The sequence below is a fragment of the Fistularia commersonii genome, chromosome 30 (genome assembly GCF_037954325.1).
Source record: "Fistularia commersonii isolate RoL2024-O1a breed Wild chromosome 30, RoL_Fcom_v1.0, whole genome shotgun sequence".
Taxonomy (NCBI): Eukaryota; Metazoa; Chordata; class Actinopteri; order Syngnathiformes; family Fistulariidae; genus Fistularia; species Fistularia commersonii.
The window spans coordinates 1,400,295-1,424,862 of NC_141313.1; the positions used below are offsets into that span (position 1 = coordinate 1,400,295).

At 40.8% G+C, this 24,568-nt stretch overlaps 2 protein-coding genes across 3 annotated transcripts; both read right to left on the reverse strand.

The window, feature by feature from the left end:
• Positions 1-362: 362 nt before the first annotated feature.
• On the reverse strand, positions 363-18,277 carry gtf2h4 (general transcription factor IIH, polypeptide 4). Of its 2 annotated transcripts, none has more exons than XR_015109137.1 (14): positions 18,141-18,277; positions 17,198-17,316; positions 15,890-15,994; positions 15,640-15,771; positions 13,810-13,995; positions 13,444-13,552; positions 7,814-7,882; positions 7,663-7,738; positions 5,705-5,792; positions 4,633-4,763; positions 3,427-3,474; positions 3,270-3,348; positions 1,652-1,713; positions 363-587 (listed from the first exon to the last, which is right to left on the reverse strand). XR_015109137.1 is itself a non-coding variant. In XM_086177933.1 (14 exons), the coding sequence occupies exons 2-14, from the start codon at positions 17,311-17,313 to the stop codon at positions 477-479; spliced, it is 1,401 nt and encodes a 466-aa protein (XP_086034059.1). In that variant the 5' UTR covers positions 17,314-17,316; positions 18,141-18,277; the 3' UTR covers positions 363-476. The 2 variants fall into 2 exon arrangements, 1 of the variants encoding a protein (XP_086034059.1); XM_086177933.1 differs by having other exon boundaries at positions 5,705-5,873; positions 7,655-7,738.
• Positions 18,278-20,490: 2,213 nt separating this feature from the next.
• Positions 20,491-24,192, reverse strand: polr1h (RNA polymerase I subunit H). Its single transcript, XM_086177856.1, has 5 exons — positions 24,054-24,192; positions 23,125-23,244; positions 20,982-21,085; positions 20,792-20,901; positions 20,491-20,713 (listed from the first exon to the last, which is right to left on the reverse strand). The coding sequence occupies exons 2-5, from the start codon at positions 23,240-23,242 to the stop codon at positions 20,689-20,691; spliced, it is 357 nt and encodes a 118-aa protein (XP_086033982.1). The 5' UTR covers positions 23,243-23,244; positions 24,054-24,192; the 3' UTR covers positions 20,491-20,688.
• Between the last annotated feature and the right edge of the window lie 376 nt (positions 24,193-24,568).

Consider the following 24,568-nt stretch of genomic DNA (forward strand, 5'->3'; position numbering starts at 1 on the left):
GGCAGGTGACTGGCTGTAGGTTGGATGAAGGCGGGTGATTGGCTGTGGGTTAGACGGGGGCAGATGATTGGCTGTGGGTTAGACGGGGGCAGATGATTGGCTGTGAGTTAGACGAAGGCATTTGATTGGCTGTAGGTTAGAGAGCGGCAGGTGATTGGCTGTTGGTTAGACGAAGGCGGGTGATTGGCTGTGAGTTAGACAGAGGCGAGTGATTGGCTGTAGGTCAGAGAGCGGCGGGTGATTGGCTGTTGGTTAGACGAAGGCAGGTGATTGGTTGTGGGTTAGACGGAGGCAGGTGATTGGCTGTGGGTTAGACGGCGTCAGATCTCTTCGTGATTAACCAACAACACAAACACAATGTCAACCTTTTCTCGACTTCACCCTTTATTCTAAAATACACCAGAGTTCAGCTCTTACGAAAATACAAAAAGAAATGGCGTCCCCCCCCTTTCCCCCCCCCACTGCTGAATCCCCGGTCACGTGTGAGACTTCTGTCGCTTCCAGAACCTCTTGACCTCGCTGTGACCCTGCGGCGTCACCACCATCACCCTGTGGGCCACGTCCTGCCAGATCAGACAGTCCAGACCCTGCACCGGGGGGGGGGGGGGGGGGGGGAACAAAAAAACAAAACAAGAAACAAGACACCTTCTTCATCATCTTGGAGGCCAAATCCATCTGGAGACGAGTGTCATTAAAGAGCGGCGGTGAAGTGGAAAGGTCAAGGAGACGGAGGAGGAGGAGGAGGAGGAGGAGGGCAAAGGATCAGCGGATCATTTTCCGCTGCTTTTGCGAAGGCGAACTGTTTCATTTCAATGAAATGACTCGGAAAATATCAGACCCGCGGCAATTACACGAATGTCACCGTGAAAGAGTAACCATTTGGCCGAGGACCGCGAGAAGAGCGGCGACTATTTGTCCTCCTCGCCGAAGGTCGTCTGAGCCTGGAAAAGCTGCTACATATTTATTTTCAATGCATATATAATGGATCGAGTGACGTTTGCGGAGCTTATATGAAAAAAACGCAACACACGGCTGGAATGTTTGATATCGGACGGGGATTTTGTTGTGCTAATTGTATAATAATGCGCAATAATTCTCCGTCCGTTTCCTGTGGAATAACACATAAATACTGCATGTACTTGTAAATACTCATAAATATACGTTGCATATATTTTTACATACATTTAACTTTATTCTTATTTATTTCTCCTGATCTTTACTGTTTTTTTAATTTTATCATTCCGTATTATGTGCTATATTTTTACATTATATTTTATATATTATTATATTTTAAAAAGGAACAAATATTTGTCTTAAAAAAAATCTGAAATAAGCTGAATACAATTCAAGAATATTCTAAATATGTTACCATTAAGATACTGTACGATTATATTCAGTGTTTTTGTGTGATTTGTTGTTTTTATTGCAACACAAGGCTAAAAAGTGATTTATTTAACATTAATGTTTTCACCTCCAGTAAACATATATGACATTGAAATGAAAAGATTCAGACAGGAGCGACACAATGTTCAGGAGAGGGAGCAAAAACAGGAAAACGGAAAGCACTTTTTATGTGCAAATAAAAAGTGCGAGAGAAAAGAAACAATTATTTTAGCAATGAAAGAGCCGAAGAGAGGAAACAGAATCGAACCTGAGCTCGGTCTCGCAGCACCTCGAAGTCGGCCTGGGACAGGAACTGGTTGTAAAGAACCCCTGCAGGTGAAGAAGGGAAACACCGAAGGGTCAAAGGTCGCCTGCCACTCATGAAGACGGCGTTTTTTTCACGCTGCCACTAAAAAAATCGCTCAAAATCCACCTCAAATCAATTGAGAATCCCAGGTTTGTTCAAATCAACAAATCACATTTCCTGGGAATTATGTGTTTTTTTGTTTTTGCCACGACGATGAAGAGGCGGAGCTTCTCATTGGACGGCACTTTAGTTGGTGTGAGAGGAGAGGGTTAAACAGAGGCGGGTGATTGGCTGGGAGTTAAACGGAGGCAGGTGATTGGCTGTGGCCCTTAAAGGGAGCGACCCAAAGGAAAAGAAGTACTGTAATTCCTGGACTATTGAGCGCACCTCAATATGAGCCGCACCGGCTAGATCAGTGTTTCCCAACCGCTGCGCCGTGAGAGATCATCAGGTGTGCCGTGGAAAAATGCCCACTTTCACCCGATCGGTCCGAAAATGATTTATCCAACGTAAATAATGTGTCTTCCTATGTCTATGTGGGCAGCGTGTCCATTCCATGGCGACGGGTGGTGAATGAACCTGTGCGTCTGTGTATCAGAGGGATTAGTGACGCTTTGCGGGATACTTTTTTAAAATAAAAAGTACTTGTATCTGCGTAAACAAACAAGCAGCGTTGTTGAAAACTACCAAGACGAGTGAGAAAGCAGTAGAAGCTGCTAGAAAGTTGCTGAACTCGTCTCTAAATCCAAACAGCAAAACATTAATACTACCTGCCGGCAAAATCATTGGAGAAGAAATGCTCGGCTCTGGCATTGATAAAGAAATAGCCAGTTCTCTCAAATAATACCATTTTCAGACATTTTGATGACGTGTCTTGTATTTTGAAAAAGTTGCACATCAGTGGGAAATTTGCATTGCGACTTGACGAATCTACAGATATTAGATATATTAGATTTCACACTAAGTAAATTGAGACAATGGTTTCATTCCAACTGGTTCGAAACTGTTTTTGACATTTTGACAACAGTTTTAGCCGATCGCTATCTCGGTCTTCCTCCTGCGCGCTAAAACCGTCAAAGTCGTCTTCTTCGGTGTCGGAGTTGAACGGACTCAGAATTTCCCGGTCATTTCATCGCTCCGATGTGACGAGGATAAACGTTTTAGCGGCGTGAAGCTCGTTAGCGTCCCCCACCCAAAAAAGTCCCTATATTAGCCGCAACGTTGTTTACGTGAAAAAATTCGCGGCGTATCGTCCGGAAATGACAGTATGTGTTTCTTTCCAGACCGTCTGACAAGGCCCGACTTTGAAGACATCAGACGGTACGTTGGGTTTCCAGTTTCGGCGGCAGAGCCTTTTAGATTCGATGCAGGATCAACAACTGAGCTAATTAATAGCATTAATTAAAGCCCCGCTTCTTTCCTCGGGTCAGACCTGTGGGGTGACTTCCATTATCACAACAACTGCAACAAATACGGCTGCAAGCCGCAATTAGCTTAACGACAACACTAATAGTCTCCACTGGATTGGGTCCACACACACACACACACACACACACACACACACACACACAGGACTCACCTTCGGTAAACTGCAGTCTATCTCTCTCCAGCTCCCACAGCCTGATCTGGTCGGTGATGGTCGGCGGCAGGACGGGCGTCTGGAGGGAGGAAGCAGAGCGGCGGCGCTCGCAAACCGGCGACACAGTTCACATATTCGTTTGCGATCTTTTCCGTACCTGCATGAGCATGACGGGGTGAGCCCGGGTTCTCAGGAAGTGGATGATCTGGGGAGGGGACGGCATCATCAACGCAAGGGTAAAATCGTCCGGTTTTATTGCCGTTTTCTAAACGGTGTCTGATCGGGAGTCGAGTCGGCAAAAATGAATAGAAAACCTTTCGTTTTCTATATTTTCGTGTGAAAAGAAGGACGCGCAACTGCGGGATCAGTGATACGGTTGAATAAACTTAATAATTCAGTCTTTGTGTTGAATTTGGTCAGAACTGATTTAACTGTAAGGTGAGAGTGACTTGTTACACAAATCACACTCAATTATAAATCGCTGCTCATCAATAATATCGGTCTATCCCAGGGGTCGGCAACCCGCGGCTCGGGAAAATAAATGATAAATATTTAATTGAAGTGTATTTCATTTGTGTTAATTCCTTTTTTTAACTTTTAGTTCTAAGTTGGAAGATTATTGTGATCTTGAAATATTAAATAAAATGATATTTATTATTTTTCGCCGCTCAAAATAACGTCACACTGGCGGAAGCCGGCAAAGTCCAGATTTGCAGATGCTGTGCGCAGAAGTTCAGGAGCAGAAGTCCCATAAACCAGGTAAAATAAATATTTATGAAGATATTTTGCAAATATTTATTTTTTATTGTTTACTGACACAGTGATTTTTTTCCCGATTTATTTCTAAAATTCAGGTCAAGGCTCCGCTAAACGCTCTGAAAGCCCAAAGCTCAAAATGAGTTCATGACATAAATAAAATGTAATTTTCTCTGTAATACTTTGTGAATTTCAGAAGCAACACACTTGTTTAAACAAAGTGTAAGGGTAATAAAAAGCAATATATACAGCGGCTCCCGGTGTTTCCTTTTCCGAGGAAACCGGGTCCAAATGGCTCTTTGGGTGTTGAGGGTTGCCGACCCCTGGGCTATGAGATGGAATTTTTTGCATAAGGCATCTTTTAAGCAGACACGGGGGAGGTTTTCATGAACTATTTAAGCTCGATAGATGAGTCAGCCGGGAAAAAAACGCCCGATTGATAGGAAATGACTCAAAAATCAGCGCGGGAGAAGCTCTCATCTGCGAGAAGCGACTTGAAATTCAGCGAGAAACCGGCAGAAACGAACGGTCCAACTTAAAATCGGCGATAAATGAATGCGTCGCCTTTCAAACTAAAAAGAAATAACTTCCTGCGGCGCGTTCGTACCTGCTGCGCCGTGATGCCGTTGGCGATGGCCTGCTGCACCGACTCCCGGGTCACCTGGGCCACCACCACGTTGGGGAAGCGGTACAACATCTCGCTGAAGAGAGCGACCAGCGCAATCTGGAGCTCCGAGTCTGGAAAGTGAAATGTTACGTGAAAGGCGTGATTTTCACCATTCGGTGGTTCTCCCGCAGGGGAGTCACGCTCATTTCACCGACGGACACGTCAGCATTATGTCAAAGGGACGCATGTAGCGCTAACAGTATAAATGTACCGTCATTTCCGGATTATTGGGCGCGCCTCCATATAAGCCGCACCGGCTAGCCCATCGCTATCTCGGGCTTCCTCCTGCGCGCTAAAACCGTCACAGTCGTCTTCTTCGGTGTCGGAGTTGAACGGACTCAGAATTTCCCGGTCATTTCATCGGTCCGATGTGACGAGGAGAAACGTTTTAACGGCGTGAAGCTAGTTAGCGTCCCCCACCCGAAGTCCATATATTAGCCGCATCGTTGTTTACGTGAAAAAAGTCTCTGCTTATCATCCGGAAATGACGGTAACTAACTATAATGTCAAATAAATGTAACTACACCTTAAAATCACTGAATGTATTACTCTATCAAATCCAAAATGTTACATTTGCATATCAAACAGTCACAGCTTGACTTAGGAGTGGAATTGGTTCTGTGACGGAGCTCCGAACTCAATGTGCTCATAGACCAGATTAAAATTCCCCATTAAAATGAAATAAAACGTGATCAATCCGCTCCAGACCCTTTTGTCACGTCTTACCAAATCAGAAAAAGGTACTCGGAAAATAGCAAACGATAAAGTGTATTTATCTTGTGGACAGTTTGGTAGGAGGTTTTGATTTGTTGCTCTTTCCTTAGCTTAGCTTAGCTTACCGGCAACACACTTCATGCTATATTGTGTCGCTAAATATAACTCAAGCTACACTTTGAGCGACTTTCCCGCGCCGAATCCCCGTAAACGTCTCCTGCCTCTGCACATACGATGCTCTCCGTCACCGCATCTCACCGACGACAACTTCTTCCCCGAACCCGTGTTTGGGACGTACTGGTGTAAGCGTAGATCCGATAGTTGGTCTCCACCACGATGAACCCGGACTCCCCGGTGGCGGCGGCGGCGCCCGAGTTGAAGGAGGAGGAAGAGGACGAAGAGCCGGTGGTGACGCCCGCGGCCAGGCTGATGGCCAGTCGGGTCGGGTAGTAGCGCCTCGACTTCCTCTGAAAAGAAGAAAAATGAATCCTTATCACAGCCTTTCAATCATCTCACTACCTTCATTTTATTTCTATCCGCGTCCATAATTCTGGGGCATTAAAGCTGCCAACTATTCGCAATGATTATCAACCTCCTCATTAATCTGCTGTTAACTCCGAAAGCAAACATCGGAGGGACATTTGGAAGCGGAAGTCTCGGCGAGGCGATGGCGGCGTTTAACCAAATAAATTCCCAGGCGCTGACGTGCAGAGCAGATGGTCGCTCGTAAAATAAATACAATCGCGTCATATTTTACTTCTGCTCAAATGCCATCGAGGTGAAAGAAAGGGAAAACGCGGCCATTTTCGAGTCGGGGAATCGCTGCATGGATCCAGGTTGGATGTTTTTCTAACGCCATGATGGAACGGATGCAGCGATATTGACGTTCGGAGGTTTGAACATTCTTGTGCTTCGTCTGCGCTGGAGAACTTTGAGACCGAGGGCTTGAGAAAGTGTCGTCCGTCATGGAAGATACAGGAAGTCTTTCCTACGTCCTGCCAAAACCCAACAAGAAGTCACTCTGATCCACAAACTCAAGGCCTGCGGGCCAAATGTGGCCCGCGAGATCGTCTTAAAAGGTCCGATTGTCTTAAAATAAATAAGTCAAAGTACATTTCCCACACAAGTGGAATTGAGAAATCCAAATAATCCCTAAAATGTCCAGGAGGGGAAAAAAGTTGATGCAGCCGTTTCAAGAAAGATGGGAAGCATGGGTCATAAATTCAGTTATTTAACATTAAGGAGTGGTTACATTTATCCTACAATAATATAAGTGCGGTTATTTATGTGAAATGATTTCATGTTGATATATAATTTGGATTAAAATGATGTTAAATAGGTGTGTTAAAAGATTAAAAACGGGGTGATTTCTTGGTGTATTTATATTTTAGTACCTGTGATGTAATTAATTCTTTTATTGCAAACGGCGGCTCCTTGACAGCGAGCGGCTAATGAAGTATTTTCTTTGTATTTGCGACGCCTTTGTTTATATATTCAATGTGTGACACTGTTTCTTCAATGTGAGCTGATATTGTTGAGTATTTGCAGCGGCATGAAAGGAGGAAGAAGAAAGAAAAATAAATGCCAGTAAGAGGCGATCCGTGTGTGTGTGTGTGTGTGTGTGTGTGTGTTGTGACGAGAGCTACAATTACATTTCGGTACATTTATAGTGCACATACAGTAAACATTACATTTATACTTATTTATACTGTCTGTGCTACTTCACATTGACACTTGCTCATTATTTATTCCTGTATATTTATAAATATGGACTTTTTAAAAAAAATATATATGATATACTTTTACACTTTAGAGTTTATTTTATTGATTCATTTTACTTGTATTTTTTAGCTAGTATGTCACTTTTCAACCATTTCTCATTTAAGTAAATCTCATTTCATTCATCCATTGACTATCTATCATATTTAAGATAAAATAAATGTATCGATCCCCATAGGGGACATTTCTTTGTCACGGTTATGTCAGAAATAATAATAAAAAAAATAAAAATAAATAAATATGAATATAAATATAAACAGAGAGACAGTAAGAAGAAATAAGACGTCATTAAATAGACAGCGTGGAGAACAACAGCATCCCTGTGTGCTTTCCCAGCAACCCACCAGCGCGCATTTTAAGTCATTTCCAGTTTTCGGGAGCTCGTTTCCCCGACACGCAAACATCTGGTCTCCTCCGGGGGTCGACGTGGAAACGGAAAAATAACAATCTCTGCTTCTGTGAGTCTTACCTTCCTTTGGAAGACCAGCCCGAACTCCCGGAGGTGCTGCAGGAAGGTGAGCAATGATTCACTCATGCCCTCCACCGAGTAATCCTGAGGCAACAAGGAATATGTGATCAATCACAACTCACACACACACACACACACACACACACACACTGAACTCACTCTGCCCAAAGTGGAGAAACTGAGCTGGAATAAGAAGGACAAGATCTCCACCAGGTCCATCCCTCGAGACTGCAAGGAAACGTGCTTCGTTAAAATGCATCAGTCGCACAGCAGGACATTCAAATGGAATTTGGCAATAATTCGGATCGAATCAGACATTAGTTTTTACTTTTTTTTTACATTTCCAATCATTATTTCTCATCTGTGAACTCCTGCTAAGTGTGGAGAGATTTCTTGAAATGGTTTCTGGATAATTTCATCAACATTTGCGCTTCGATCCTCCCTCAGAAAAAAAGAAAACGTTTGAAATATTCCCTTCCAGTCCAAGGATTTCATCTTGAATTCATTTCTTCTTTTTATTCAGATTGAAAGAATCAAATGAATAAAAAAAAAAAAAAACGTATCAAATTTGCTAAATAAATGATTAGAATGCAGAAACTGCAAAAAAAAAAAAAAAAAAATTGGAAATGGTCTCCACTTATGGAGCACTTTACTCTCCACACACACACACACACGCACACACACACACACACACCAAGAAAAATGTTTCTGTGTAAATATCTCATGTTACTGCGTGGACGCCTGCAGCTACTAAACGTGTGTGTTCAAAAAAACAAAGGGAACTCTAAAATAACACTTCCTAAATGTGAATGAATGAAATATTCTTATGAAATACTTTGTTTTTTATATCGTTGAATCTGCTGACAACAAAATCACACCAAAATGATCAATGGAAATCAAATGTATGAAGCCCTGGAGGTCTGGATTCCAGATGAAAGTGTAAAAACACACGACAGGCCGACCAAACGTTGATGAAACGTCCTTAAAAAGACTCAAAATGAGTCCGTGTTGCTTCCTGAGTGGAAACTTTGATTTCACACAAGTGGGATTGACTTGGAGTTACATTGGGTTCCCTTTATTTTTTTGAGCAGCATATATATATATATATATATTCATTTAGTAATTTTTGGCCGGCGCAGCTTATATTCAGGTGCGCTCAATAGTCTGGAAATTATGGTACAAAATAATCCCCAAAAAAAGAAGCCCAATGAAACTTGACAATTTCTCTGTCATTTGAACCAAATTAAATCAAAACCATTTTGATTATTTTCCTGTTTGTAATATTTCACGTTACTCAAGTTGACTGTTAACAAAGTATATATTTATTTTGTTATTTGTAGCCGGCGCAGCTTAAAGTGCGCTCAATAGTCTGGAAATTAAGCTACAAAATAATTCCCAAAAAAAGAAGCCCAGTGAAACTTGATGATTTTTTCTGTCATTTGAACCAAATTAAATAAAAACCAGTTTGTTATATTCCTGTTTTTCACGTCTCACTTCACTCATGTTGACTGTTCACAAAGTATATATTTATTTTGTTTTTTTAGCAAGCGCAGCTTCAGGTGCGCTTAATAGTCTGGAAATTATGGTACAAATTAATCCCAAAAAAAGGAGCCTGATGAAACTTAATTTCTCTGTAATTTGAACCAAATTAAATCAAAACCAGTTTGTTATTTTCCTGTTTTTCGTATCTCACTTCATTCATTGTACACAGTTAAAAAAGTATATATTTATTTTGTGTTTTTAGCAAGCGCAGCTTATACTCAGGTGTGCTTAATAGTCTGGAAATTATGGTACAAATTAATCCCAAAAAAAGAAGCCCGATGAAACTTAATTTCTCTGTAATTTGAACCAAATGAAACCAAAACCAGTTAGTTATTTCCTATTTTTGGAGTCTCCCAACCAAACCCAGGGGTTTTCGGTTCCTACCCCACCCTAACGCTCCCCTCACTCCCAAAACCGGACATCACACATTCCAGTCGTCTCCTCCGGTTGCTAGGAAACTGACTAAAGCGAGAGGCGGCGGGGAATCATGATTTAATAAGACTAAAAATGACGTCTCCGTCCCCGTCCGGCTCGCGCATCTCATCCGCGGGGGGAAAAAAAAAAAAAAAAATCACATTTTCTACCTTCTCGAGATCTTCGCGTTTGACTGGATTTCAAAAGGAGCGTCCGAAGCTCGTCTAATTCCTCCTTCGGTTTCGCCGATTCCCGTCTCGGGACGCATCGATCGATCGATCGATCGGCCCGACGGGAACCGTTAACCGTCCCGGGAGGGAGCGGAGGCTCGGCGCGCCGGATCGATGTGACCCAGACGTCTGGGAGGATTCCTCCGCTGCTGATTAGATGCTGCCGCTGAATGGCTGCTAATCAGGGTAATGACGGGCTGCAGAGGCTCGGAGTGATAATTACAGCCTCGTTCGCTCTTCAATATTCCAAAAAAACACCCCCGTGTCTTATTTTTAACCTTCTGAAGACTGAAATCTGCGGCGCTTTCTCGATCGCGACGAGGTTCGTCGTCCGTTACGAAGAAGGAGGGTTTGCTTCTCTCGGCTGAGAGACGTGACGGGATTATCAGCGATGTTTTCATCGAGGATTACAGGGAAAAATAAAAAAAAATTAAATTAAAAAAAAAAAGAAAATCAAGAAATTGCCTGAATATTAAGAATTAAACATAAAATCTGCAAAATATTACTAATAAATTTACCAGAAATTGCCTGAATATTAAGAATTAAACATAAAATCAGCAAAATATTACTAATAAATTTACCAGAAATTGCCTGAATATTAAGAAGAATTAAACATAAAATCAACAAAATATTACTAATAAATTTACCAGAAATTGCCTGAATATTAAGAATTAAACATAAAATCAGCAAAATATAACTAATAAATTTACAAGAAATTGCCTGAATATTAAGAATTAAACATAAAATCAGCAAAATATTACTAATACATTTACCAGAAATTGCCTGAATATTAAGAATTAAACATAAAATCAGCAAAATATTACTAATAAATTTACAAGAAATTGCCTGAATATTAAGAATTAAACATAAAATCAGCAAAATATTACTAATAAATTTACCAGAAATTGCCTGAATATTAAGAAGAATGAGACATAAAATCAGCAAAATATTACTAATAAATTTACCAGAAATTGCCCGAATATTAAGAATTAAACATAAAATCAGCAAAATATTACTAATAAATTTACCAGAAATTGCCTGAATATTAAGAAGAATGAGACATAAAATCAGCAAAATATTACTAATACATTTACCAGAAATTGCCTGAATATTAAGAAGAATTAAACATAAAATCAGCAAAATATTACTAATAAATTTACCAGAAATTGCCTGAATATTAAGAAGAATTAAACATAAAATCAACAAAATATTACTAATAAATTTACCAGAAATTGCCTGAATATTAAGAATTAAACATAAAATCAGCAAAATATTACTAATAAATTTACAAGAAATTGCCTGAATATTAAGAATTAAACATAAAATCAGCAAAATATTACTAATAAATTTACAAGAAATTGCCTGAATATTAAGAATTAAACATAAAATCAGCAAAATATTACTAATAAATTTACCAGAAATTGCCTGAATATTAAGAAGAATGAGACATAAAATCAGCAAAATATTACTAATAAATTTACCAGAAATTGCCTGAATATTAAGAATTAAACATAAAATCAGCAAAATATTACTAATAAATTTACCAGAAATTGCCTGAATATTAAGAAGAATGAGACATAAAATCAGCAAAATATTACTAATACATTTACCAGAAATTGCCTGAATATTAAGAAGAATTAAACATAAAATCAACAAAATATTACTAATACATTTACCAGAAATTGCCTGAATATTAAGAAGAATGAGACATAAAATCAGCAAAATATTACTAATAAATTTACCAGAAATTGCCTGAATACTAAGAAGAATTAAACATAAAATCAGCAAAATATTACTAATAAATTTACAAGAAATTGCCTGAATATTAAGAAGAATGAGACATAAAATCAGCAAAATATAACTAATACATTTACCAGAAATTGCCTGAAAATTCAACGATTCATTCATTATCTGCAACGCTGATCCTGCTAATGTTTTCTTATTTAAGGTTCAAGACAGAAATACTGCGGCGATACTTAAAAAATCCTAATTATATTCACTGTATTTCCCGGACTTGAACTTCCGGTTGCCACGAAAAGAAGATTTCTACAAGAATTCACCATCACCTGGATGAGCACAAACATCTAGAATACGCCATTTCACAATAATTCTATTTTCATATTTCATACAATGAAGAGGCTTCTCGAGGAACGACACCCCTTAAGACTTTAAATTTACAAGAAATTCGCCGAAGATTCGCCAAATCAATGTAATTCAATGATTCATTCATTATCTGTAACACTTATCCTTGCGTTTTCTTATTCAATATTATATACATCACCGAATTATATACATCAGACATGTCCAAAGTCTGGTCGGCGGGTAAAATGTGGCCCGTGTTCAAATAAAAATCAATCATAAAATCTAATTGGGTCCGATTTTCTATTTCGAATTTTCGAGTCTAAAATTGAAATGACAAAAAACACTGCAGTTTTGATAATACATGGATTCATACGGCACTCAATGGTTTGTACTTCTGAATAAATATCACTCTTAGTGGTATTTTCCTGTTCACATGTTTTGAATTTAGACGTTCAAACTGAGCATTTGATAGTGAATAATATGTCATGTTTCAAATGAACCTATATATGTTTAATCTTATTCCAGGTGGACTTTTTGTTGGGGTATTCAGATATGAAAAACGGGGTAAAAACTTTAGATTTGTGTTCACGGTTAAGACATGAAAAGTAAGCAGTCCGGAGCCTCCTGGCCTTGAGGATCTGGATCAGACGTGGGCAAACTACGGCCCGCGGGCCTTTTACGGCACGTCGAGCTTTTCAATCCGGCCGGCCAAACTTGAAATTTTGTTATTTAAACCTCATTGTTTTACCTTTTCCCTGAGAAATGTGCTTTCCCCCAGTAGATGGTGCACTCTGAGACACTGTCGGAGTGCGGCGTTTTGCTTCGCCCTTTGAACGCTTCTGTAAAAGTGAGCGAATCAAGGAAAAGGGAAAGCGGACGGACAATAAAATATGGCCGAAATATTTTTTCACGGAAGTCCGATCGACGGCCGTGTGCTTGAAACGCCAAGAAACTGTTGCGGTTTTGAAAGAATACAGTGTCGGCCATCGCTAAGCATGCTAGCTATGCTAGCGAGCGGTCGCCGCCAGAACGTTGAACATGTATTTAAATGTTTGTCCGTTTTAGGACCTTAAAAAACTTTATAGCCTTGACTTTGACACTTTATATTTTATTTGTATTTCTTATTCTCCCTCCTTCCTACTATAATCTATTATTGTTATGTTTTACTTGAAACTCTGGCACAACAATTTCCTTCGGGATAAATAAAGTTATTCTTATTCTTAATGTTTCAAAGGAACGTAGGTAGGTTTCATCTTTCTGAAAGTTTCTTTTTTTTCTCCAGACAGACTTTTTCCTCATTTTATTCAAATATAAAAGTCAAAGGGATTTTGGTAAAACTGTACATTTGCATTTAATGTTAATGCTTTAAAGAACGTTCGAGCCTCACGTATTATCACCTCGCCATAAATGGCCTTCGTTGCAAAGAAGTTTGGACACCCCTGATATACAGTATATCAACATTTCTATCCTAATATTAATGTTTTCTGTATTCTTTAGTCTTTCAGGAGGCGGAGGCCATACCTGGGCGGTTTTCAGGTACTGCAGGGTGAAGTACCACAGCTGGGAGGCCGTGTCCAGCAGCAGGAACTGGAAACCAGCGGAGGTGATGTACGGAGACTCCCCGGCCTCACTGATGCACAAACAGACAACGCCCACTGCTACAACTGCTGTGTGTGTGTGTGTGTGTGAACAAAACACACTCCCGTTTTGATTTAAAAAGGTCCCGCGGCAGCTTTTTAGGGTTCGCGTCAATATTTGTGACCGTGCTGCCGGGAGGATCCGGATTCACATCCCGTTTCTGACGGCTCACTCGTGAGCTGTTAGCGTTAGCTGGTTAGCGTTTTTTTGCGAGTAAACGCGCGGAGTTTGTCGTTCGAGAATCCCGACCTCTTCATGAGTCCGGCCTGGACGAGCAGCTGCGCCAGGTCCTGGCTGACGGCGGCGCTCGGGGAGCCCACCATGAAGTGCAGGATGACCTCCCAGCGCTCCATGGCGTAGCGGTCCAGGCTGTCGATGTCCCTGGCGTGGCGGTCGGGTCCCAGGGTGCTGCCCTCGTCGGCCCACGCTTTCCCCCTGGAGGGAAGGTCAAACAGCATTTATGCAAGGAACAAGACCTCGGTGTGTTTCTGCTACTTTGAATGATTCTAAATTGTATCGGCATTTCTCCGCTGGAATCGATGTAGAAGCCGTTATTCATTTTCAAAACCTCAAGGCTGGAGGTTTTTTTTGGTTTGTTTCTTCATTTGTCAACGCATTTTATTACCTTGTTGTAGGTGAATCGATTAACGCTGGCTTTATTCGTGAAATGTATTTCTCACGGCGGAGAGAAACGTGCGTCTGCGTCGCAGAAAGAGCTCTCAGGATTTGCATTTTAAGAAGCTGCTTTTATTTCCAACACACTGGAGTGTGAGTGGATTGTGTTCTCTTAATTACTCTTTTGTAGAGCCGCTTCTCGGATGCATTATTATTATTATTATCATTCTCAATATCATCTTAGCCGGTCCGCAATTACATTCAAATCCATACGCGTTACCGTAATTTCCGGACTATAAGCCGCGACTTTTGTCACACGCTTTCAATGATGCGGCTAATTTATGCATTTTTTTTCTAGCGGCTCGAGCAGAAAGGGTAAGAGTGAGACCGACGCGAGTTTAATGTAACTGTGTGCTTTGTGTGTGTATAAAGTTAGCAGGAACAGATCCTGTTGAGACGCATTTTGCAATAACAGTGCATTTTGTAATAAACGTCCAAAATGTAATAACTTTTTCATTTCATTTTATAATAAAGCCGCATTTTGTAATAAACTCCCCCAACGCATTTTGTAATAAATTTTGCCGCGTTATGTAATAAGTTATTACATATTGAGAACATTATTACAAAATGCACTTGCAACGTTTTTATTTTCTAGGAAATGTAATAACATGGTGCATTATGTAATAACAATTCTCAAGCATAAGTTTGTTAATTGTATTTAATTTTACTTAAAAGTATTTGTAAAAGCTAGGCCTATTATTATTATCACTGTATTAGCCTCGTAGCAGTACTTAGCAATTACTATCAGTACACTCGTCAAAGGTTGCATTAACAGAGAATATTCTGTAAATTCTCTAAATTCCCTCATCATGGAAAATGCAAGAAGAAATGCATTTGACGCAGCTTTCAAGTTGAAAGCAATCCAGCTGGCCGATAAAGAAGGAAACTGAGCTGCTGCACGTAAACTCGGCATAAATGAATCGATGGTGAGACGCTGGAAAGAGAAACGGCAGCGGGAAGAAGACAGGAGGAAGAAGAAGACGGCTCTCTGTGGCTTTTACTGGTATGTTTTTTGTAACCAGCCCTGTTAGTGCTGTGCTGTGCTAAAGCTAAGCTATTATTTAAACTTTGAAAACTCTTTCTGCGTACCGTCTTTCTTTGTAAATATCTCCTGTTTCAACGTGGGGGCTTATAGACATGTGCGGCTTATGTATGTACAAAATGTTTTTTTCCGTTCAAAATGTACTGGTTGAGGCTTATAATCAGGTGCGCCCTATAGTCCAGAAATAACGGTACATGCTATGTGCACTGCTCCAAAAAAAAATACAGGGAACACGAAAATAACAGAAAAAATGCCGGGTGTGAAACAAGTAAGAAATGACCTAAAAATCATAAAGAAACCGGGAGAATGAGGTATTTATTCACTCATCTTGATCTATCCGGCTATCGGCAGCGTCGGCTCACCCGCCCAGCAGTGCGATCCTCAGGTTTTCTTTGAACACGGGGTTTAGGGTGAATCCCTGCAGGCCTCCCTGCAGCTGCTGGCTGTGCCAGAGACGCAGGCCTGTCAGCACCGACACACACTCGTCATGGTTCCTGTGGGGAAGAGCCGACGATCATTAGAAAATCATTAGAATTACTCAACGGCGACGTTTCGGTTATTGACGCCATAGAATGAGCGACTTAATGAAGAGTTGAAAACATCATTACTCACTTCTGGCTGTCTTTTTTAACCCACAGAGCCACGGCGGCTTGCGGGAGCGGCTGGTCGAGAAACAGCATCCGCATCACAAAGTTCTTGGCCAGCGAGGGAAGCTCCCTGGAGGCGGCCGGAGTCACGGCGTTATTATTCGGCCTGAATCAAACCCTCCGATGGCACCGTAGCGGTTGAAACTAAATCCCCGGTCGACCACAAATTGCCCTCGTGTCAAAGCAAAGGGGCTCGGGGACTTTTTTAGTTTTACATAACTGAGTGTACGACGGAAATCCTATTTATCCTTGTTGGTGTCGCTCCACTCGCATTGTGTTTTATTTTTGTCATTGTTATTTTCACTGTGTTTTTGTTCTTATCCTTGTTGTTGTGGTTTCGGTCATCTACAGGACTGTCTCAGAAAATTAGAATATCGTGATAAAGTTCTTTATCTTCTGTAATGCAATCAAAAATGCAGCCGCAGGGAATCTTCAAATCTTTGTACTTAAGACCCTAAAACACTTGATAGCCTTAACCATGACAATTTATATTTTATTGTATTTCTGATTCTCCCTCCTTCCTACTATTATCTATTATTGTTATGTTTTTGCTTGAAACTCTGGCACAACAATTTCCTTCGGGATAAATAAAGTTGTTCTTATCTTATCTTATCTTAAAAAACAAAAATTACTTTTTCATCATATTCAAATATTTTGAGTTTTCTTAAGATGTAAGCCATAATCAGCGATATTAAAATAATAAAAGGCTTGCAATATTTCAGGTGATTTGTAATGAATCCAGAATGTATGACATTTTTGGTTTTTGTTATTGCATTACAGAAGACAAAGAACTTTAACACAATATTCTAATTTTTCTGGGACAGTCCTGTATTCTCAATCTTGATGGGGTTTTTTTTACCGCCCTATTTGTTGTCTATTCTTATTCTTATCCTTGTTGTTGTTGTTGTTGTTGTTGTTGTTGTTCACTCTACTGTCTATTTCTTTGTGGATGTATTTCGCTATCGTTTAATTGTCTCCCTCTATACTCATATTCATTGATTCTGTCATTGTTGAGCTGCTGAGACAAAATAATTCCCCCTCCGGGGATCAATAAAGTATATCTTACCTGTAAATGAATTAACATTCAATAATAAAGAAGCCGGCTGCACTTACTGTCAATTCAACGCCGAGAACGCATCACCTTGATTTAAAGAATATGTAAACTTTACATATTAGCTTCATGCTAACCACGTGGTCGACAGGCATGTATCCATGAAGGCAAACATCGGTCACGCTGCAGGAATCATGCTAAATATGGAGCGGGCGGTCTCACCTGTAGACGGCCAGACATGTCGCAGGATGGTTGTACAGCCGGTCCAGAAGCTCTGGACTCAGTTCCCTGAGGTACTCGTGCAGGTTCTTGCACTGCAGCTGGACTCGAAGCTTCATCGTCTACACACGGGGAAAAGCCACATCACCAGTTGGAAACAAACCGAACGACATATTACAAATAGAAGAAACCTCAGCATCACGACCCGGGGTGTCGATAACGTCCGGGTCATTTGTTACTCATCATCGTTTACTTCACTGTAAGAATTTGTTATTATGCTAATGTTTGGGTTTTCTCTTGCTGGCTTTCCAGGGGATTGTTTGTGTTTGTTCTGAGTCTTTTGATGTTAAGGTCATTTCCAGTGATTCCTTTGTTGAGTTTTAGTTAAATCGGAGTTGTGCATTATACTGTCCATCCTTTTGAGACTTCACTGAAACTGTCAGTTAATAATTTCTAGATTTGCACACAACTTCCTGCTGATTTTCTGTTCTTTGCTACATTATTATTATTTCCATGTTTCACTTAATGTACAGTAAGTTCTTGCATCATTTTTGCCACAGATATTTGGCATTACCAGTGTTCAGCTTTACGATATATTTTGAAAAACAGGGGAAATATATGTAAATATATACATATACATGCACACTATTCCGTATAAAAATGAAGCTATGCAGCGCAGTAGCTGGTCTGTCTGCACGAGAAATGACTCAGTGAGTGATCGGTTTAAAATTTTATGCTTCTCTCCAAATCAGAAACAATGATAGCTCATACAAAAGCCTTTTCAGAGAATAATATAAAAGATTTATTCGACAGAAAGCGTTTCTCCTTCATCCTCTTCCAAAGAAGCTAAATCACTGTTGAATGATTTAGCTCATTGACGCGGCTTCTTCACGCAGCGCCGCGGTTTAGACCGACTTTTCGACAAGTAAAGACGGCGATTATTTACCGGAACCCCGGGGTTGAGCTGTCGACGAACTTCTCGCGGTTAAATTACGTTAAAGCACAAAATAATGTCATTTTTTCGTTTGTTGTTTATGCAGGACAATTTTCTCCATCTCTTTACTCGGCGGCCATTTTACTCTATCATGTGACTTCCGAGGCGACTCGTCATTGGTCGATTTTTCTTCTTCTTCTTCCTGTTTTCTCCACGCAAGCGCATTACTGCCCCCTAGCGACCAGGCGTGGAAACTGCAGGGTGTGCGCCACTATATCTTTGATGGCAGCATAAATAAACAATACTAACATACACATTAACTGTGGAAAATATAACAGAAACATCCCGGCTCACACCGTTCATGTTATCTTGGACACAGTGTGTTTGATAAAATATAAAATGTGCAGTAGACAGAGCAACATGCTGGGTTGCTGTTGAGAAAAATGGCCAAAAGAGGGGCTAAAATCTTTGTTGCTGCCATTTACTGGCAAATTCACTTGACTGTTTTAAGCCAAAATCCAAATGCAATGTGGACAGCAAAGTAAGCTTTTCATCGTAAAATGAAACACGTTTCCACTCTGTGAATGACAAATAAACACTGAATATTTGAGACTTGAGTGAAAATACAATGACATTGGATGATTCATAAGCATTTCTAGGAGGTGACTAGTAATTGATCGAGGATCAAGAAATTTAGGACGGATAAACAATACGATGCCGCACGGTGGTGCAGAGGTTAGCGCAGCGACAAGGTCTCTGGTTGGATTCTGGTTGGATGGAGGGGGGGGCTTTTCTTCTCTGTGTTTTCAGTACATTTTCTCTTTCCCGGAAAAAAATTTGCACATTTTCTTTCAGTATTTGTCATCAATAAATGGTGCACTTCCCCCATGTGGATATCATTCTTAGCTATTGCTCGGGTTCATGTACCTCAGGCTGCAGGCGGCTGGTGCAGCGACAGATAAACAGCGACAACAAGGGAACACATATGACTGACAGTTCATAACAACTAATTGCAAAGTAGTTCATGCGGCTCGACGTTCAGATAAACAGCAGCACCTGCTGGCCGTTCAGATAAATAAAGGTTTATGCTGAGTTTTCCATGCTATTCCTCTCTCTAAGTGGTTTTAATGAAGATAACATCAACTCTTTCAGTGGATTTCCAGTGCCTTGTCCTCCTGAATCACCCTGATGATAATTAGACTCCATCCTTGAAGCGGTAGAATAATGTCTCTCATATTTTCTTCCCTGCGTCAACTTCCTGTCAGCTGCAGAATTTAGGAGCCTACAAATCACCGGCGACTTGTGCTTCACTGATGCCAGGTGTCAGTTCAACTGCCTGAGCTGTGCACATCTTGTTTTTCTTTAATTGATTTTCTTTTGTACATTTCTTGATGCAACATCCGTTAAATAATTGCTTGTAGGTTTTATCTAATGTCTTGCAAAAGTACATTTTCCTATAATATAGAAAATACTTGCTGAGAAAATAGCGCTTAGTAAACTGGAAAAGGTACATTTCGTGTCTCACTTTGCCTGGGAGGAAAACATTATCAATGTTAGATCTAAATTAGCAGTCTATCCACGACATCCTCAACGAATTAGACTGATTAGTTAATTTATAGGTGCTTTAAATCAACTTCCTGTCAGCTGTCCTCCCTTCCTCTCCTCTCCTGTTCTGCTTCTGCTCGGCTCACTGGGGATCTTATTTCAGAAGGATCATGCGGTTTCACTTTAAACGATATAATATAATAATATGATGGGACAATAAAACCACCATAAGGTTCACAATATTAGGCTTATAATGATGTAGGATCTTATCCTGCCCTGTCAGTCAAATACAAGGGCTTTTTGATCTGTTAATAAAGATAAAAAAAGTTCCTGCTAAAGTTTTGCTCATACAATACCAATCAATATCGTGATTATATACAAGATATCTAAGGACGTGAAGAAAAAAAAATCATTTTCTTGTATATATTCTTGTCCTGCTAAACATCACGTTGTGATATGACATCATGCAGAAGTGCATTCAGACTACGAAGGAAAAAAAATTGTGTTTGAAAAGTTTCAGTCTATTTTATCTCTCAAAGGTTTTGAAAGTGAATGTTCCGGTTATAACAAGATTTTATGGAATAGTTAAGGAAGGGCACCATTATGGTCAACGTTCTTATATCAGCTGATCAATTTAGAGATTTGAAAGTAAATTATTCCTGATCCATTTCTTGATTTCATTCTCATTTCTGCCAATTTCCTTGATACTTCAATGTTTTTTTTGTTTTTGTTTTTTTTTTGCTAATTTCATTGTCTTTCCTCCGCTTATTTGAAGGCGGCATTTTCCCACGATCGAGAAAATAATTAGGCATTTCGTTGAGTTTTTTTTTATTAATTATTATCAATAAACGAGCATAAAAAGCAAAGAAATGCCCTGGATTTCCATGAAGCCGTGACACATATCAGGATAGAAACAATAACATTCTGTACAACAACTTGTGAAAAAAGCAGAATATCCACAAAACTCTGCCTCCTTGCGGAGACACATCCCACCGTCCGTGAGGAGAAGCCGCTCTCACGAGTCTTCCTTCTCCTGATACCTGAAACACAAAAACGACTCATCAGCAGACGAGCAAAACCGAAACGTACGGCGAAACACGGGCGAGAAGGAACGTCACCTGCAGTGAATGCAGGTGAAGAAAACCGTCTGTCCTTCATCTGCAGATCTCATCTGTCTGGTGTAGTAGACCATCCCCTCCTTGTTGCAGCGAGAGCAGCGCCTGTCGATCTGCGACACAACGTGATTAACGCGAGAGGAGCGGCGGCGGCGGCGGCGGCGAGCGGTCGGCGACCCGAGCGGCGTCTCACCACGGGACCCTTCAGCTCCGAAGTGTCGATTTCGTCCAGGGTCAGAGCAGACTGCTGGGCTGGGTTAAATACCACTGTGGAGCGGATCTCCTTCCCGCAGAACTCTACACAATAACACACACACACACACTCCGACATCAGCAAAATGTGTGACTCACACTGCCAAGATGACAATGATTTTTTTTTTTTTTTTAAATCAAAATATGCTAAATGAAATTTCACCAGCGTTTTTGCTTGTCGGTACCAAAATACACAAATAGTTAATTGAAAAAGTGTTTGAAATGATTTATTTATTACTTCCAACTCTTCAAAATAACTAATCGCTGAGAAATACAAGAAGTCACAGAGGAAAATTCTGAAATAACCTAGAAATCAGAAAAAAAAGAAAGAAACTTTTGAAATGGCAGAAAATAATGTCATCTAAGATCATTGGACTTATGAATGAATCAAGGAGGAAAAACATTTTGCAAAGAGGCCCATATTTGGTGAGCTGAGAATGTGTTAGAACGTGTCGACCGTTCAGCCCGACATTCTGCGAACCAGTAACATTAAATGCAAATCGACTATTTCGAGCAGCTTCAAGTTGTTTCAATTTTTTGTTCGCTCCCAGTTAGCTTGTTGTAGTTAGCATGTTTCATCTGCCTTTGCCGCTTGACGTTGAAGTCCTTTAAAACACCCGCAGTTGTTTTGTATTTCGGTAAAAAAAAAAAAAAATCCAATTTCCACTTCGATTTTTTTTTTCTAAGTTACAGATGTCATTTTTTAAACGGGCTGGAAAGGATCACACAATGACCTTTGACCTTTGTGACAAGGGTCACGGCGAGGGCGGCCGCAGGTCTACAGCCATCTTCTGGTGAAATATAAAGAAGCTAATTGCACACTGTTTCATACTGTGGTCAACAGTCGTGGCGGCTGGATATTATTGATTTTACGACAGAGGTTGCGGGCCGGTGGAATTTTGAGCAGGGGCTGCATTTGGCCCGCGAGCCGGACTTTGGACATGCAAGTTAAATAATTTAATCTGAAAAAAGTTTTCCCTGTCGTTCTGTCAAAAAGACAAGATAAACTTTATTGATTCCCATAGGGGAAATTCTTTTGTCACAGCAGCATAAAAGTTAGAGTTTCAATAAATATGAATAGAGAGACAATTAGAAGATAGCAAAAGACAATCACAAATAAACAGCAGAAAACAACAACAACATTAAGGATAAGAATGGACAACAGAATATTCTTCTTTCGGCTTTTCCCTTCAGGTGTCGCCACAGCGAGTCCACTTTCTCCATCTAACCCTATTCTCTGGATCCTCCTCTCTCACACCAACTACCTTCATATCCTCTCTCACTACGTCCATAAACCTTCTCTTTGGTCTTCCTCCAGACCTCTTGCCTGGCAGCTCCAATTCCAGCATCCGTCTACCAATATATTCTCTATCCCTCCTCTGTCCATGACCCAACCATCTCCGTCTGGCTTCTCTGACCTTCTCTCCAAAACATCTAACATGTGCTGTTCCTCTGATAGACTCATTCCTGATCCTCTCCATCCTGGTCACTCCCAAAGAGAACCTCAACATCTTCATCTCTGCAACCTCTAGTTCTGCCTGCTGTCTTTTGGTCATTGGAACAGTTTCTAGTCCAAACATCATCGCTGGTCTCACCACTGACTTGTACACCTTTCCTTTTATTCTGGCTGATGTTCTTCTATCTCTTGGTACCCCTGACACTTTTCTCCACCCATTCCAACCTGCTTGGACCGTCTCTTCACCTCTTCTCCACACTCTCCTACGCTCTGGACTGTTGACCCCAAGTACCTGAAATCCTCCAGCTTCTTGATCTCCACTCCCTGTAGCCTCACCGTTCCACTCGAGTTCCTCTCATTCACACACATATATTCTGTCTTGCTGCGACTAACTTTCAAGAATGGACAACAGAATGGGGAAAAAAAACCAGCAAGGGTGAAAATAGACAAACCAAAACGACAACAAGGATAAGAACATAAACAGTGACAGTACTAATGACAAAAATAAAGCAAAAATAAGTAGGATGCGAATAGGCTGAGACCAACAAGGATAAAAATAGGCAACGGATAGATTGATCCAGTTGACGGATGGACGGATGAAGGATGTTGTTCTGCAGACAGCAGATACCTGACACAGGGATGACGAAGCTGCAGCGAGGGCAGCGGACTGTGTCCGGCAGGCCTGGGAGAGGAAGGACGCTGCCACATTCTGGGCAGAAATTCTGGTCACCAGAAAAACAGGACATCCCTGCAGAGACAGAGGCGAATTGCTTCGTCATCAATTCCAAGACAAAGTTTCGATTACTTTAAAAAGAAGAGAGCTTTTCCTATAATTTCACACGGCAGCGCTCGTTTCCTTTCGTTTGTAAAGCATGTGGAAGATGTTTTTCCTCATCGGATACAAAATATTTCCATTGTGAATAAATGTCAGTGTTTACCTTGACGTAAATACAAGCTGATTTTGGGTAAAATGCCTTCATAACGCACAGCAACCAAACATAAATGTCTTTTTCAGGGTTTCGTGTGTACCAGACTCTGCTTGGAACCAAAACTTCATAAAACTGGTCTTAAAATCTGAACCCAATAACTTGAAGATACCAAAGTGCAGGGTTCTTAACCCATGCGCTGTAACCCAAATACAGAAAAATACTAGATTTAACACTTTCTTTTCAGAAGATCAGCTTTGTCCTGCTGTTGTTCTGCAGAACATCAGCAAGCAGATCTTCTGCCGCTCCTCTGAGAGGAGGAAGATCTGCCCACACGTGTGTTAGTTACTGTGACACACCAGTAACAGTTGACAACACCGTTTGGAAATTAAACATTTTTCCTGTTTTTTAATTAAAATGATATATTTCTTCAAGGGGTTGGCGACAAACAAAACAAAGCAGACGATATAAAGCAGTGAATTAGCTGCCGTTAGCTACCAGACACGTTAGCTAGCTAGCAGTTTTTAGCATGCAGCCACGGGACCCGGTCAGAACTTTGTACTGTGACTTCCAGAGTTCCTTCGGGCTAAAAAAATCCAGAAGGGTTTTTCGGACGACGACGGATCCCCACCTGTTCGCTGTGAACGTCCCGTTTCGGCGGACAAACGGAAATTTTTCTAGACGAACTTCCCGAGCGGGCGCCGGTAGATCGGCTCAGGCAGATCCACGGCCACCTAAACGGAAGCCGGGGTCCTTCGGCTGCTTCGGTGACGTCACCACCCATGTGACCTCAGCGCTCAGAATCAAAACAAACATGTCTGACTGATGAGGTTCCTCATGCAGATCAGGTCTGGACCACCTTTGTCTGAGATGATCTGCAGAAGCCCTTCGGTGTCCCCCAGGAGCGAGGACGTGTGCGAATATTAATAGTTGAAGAATAGCATATCCCCACTTGCACAGAATATGCAAAATGAACAAAGACTATGCACAATATATACACTAGAATACAAAATACGGTATTGTACTGTAAACAGAAATGCCTTGTGCAGGGAATGAGGAAATGGTATTTGCACTGCGGGTGAACAGTGAACATGATGTGGGTAGTAAAATGGTCATAGGTGAGGTGTGGTGGAGAATATATACATA

Coding starts and splice junctions, on each gene's coding strand:
- gtf2h4 (XM_086177933.1), bottom strand. CDS start 17,313: ATGAAGCTTCGAGTCCAGCTGCAGTGCAAGAACCTGCACGAGTACCTC. Junction 7,883..13,443: donor AGTACCTGAAAACCGCCCAG/GTATGGCCTCCG, acceptor GTTTCCTTGCAG/TCTCGAGGGATGGACCTGGT. Junction 3,349..3,426: donor ACCCCGTCATGCTCATGCAG/GTACGGAAAAGA, acceptor TCCTCCCTCCAG/ACGCCCGTCCTGCCGCCGAC.
- polr1h (XM_086177856.1), bottom strand. CDS start 23,242: ATGTCCTGTTTTTCTGGTGACCAGAATTTCTGCCCAGAATGTGGCAGC. Junction 21,086..23,124: donor CTTCGTCATCCCTGTGTCAG/GTATCTGCTGTC, acceptor GTTATTGTGTAG/AGTTCTGCGGGAAGGAGATC. Junction 20,902..20,981: donor CGGAGCTGAAGGGTCCCGTG/GTGAGACGCCGC, acceptor GTTGTGTCGCAG/ATCGACAGGCGCTGCTCTCG.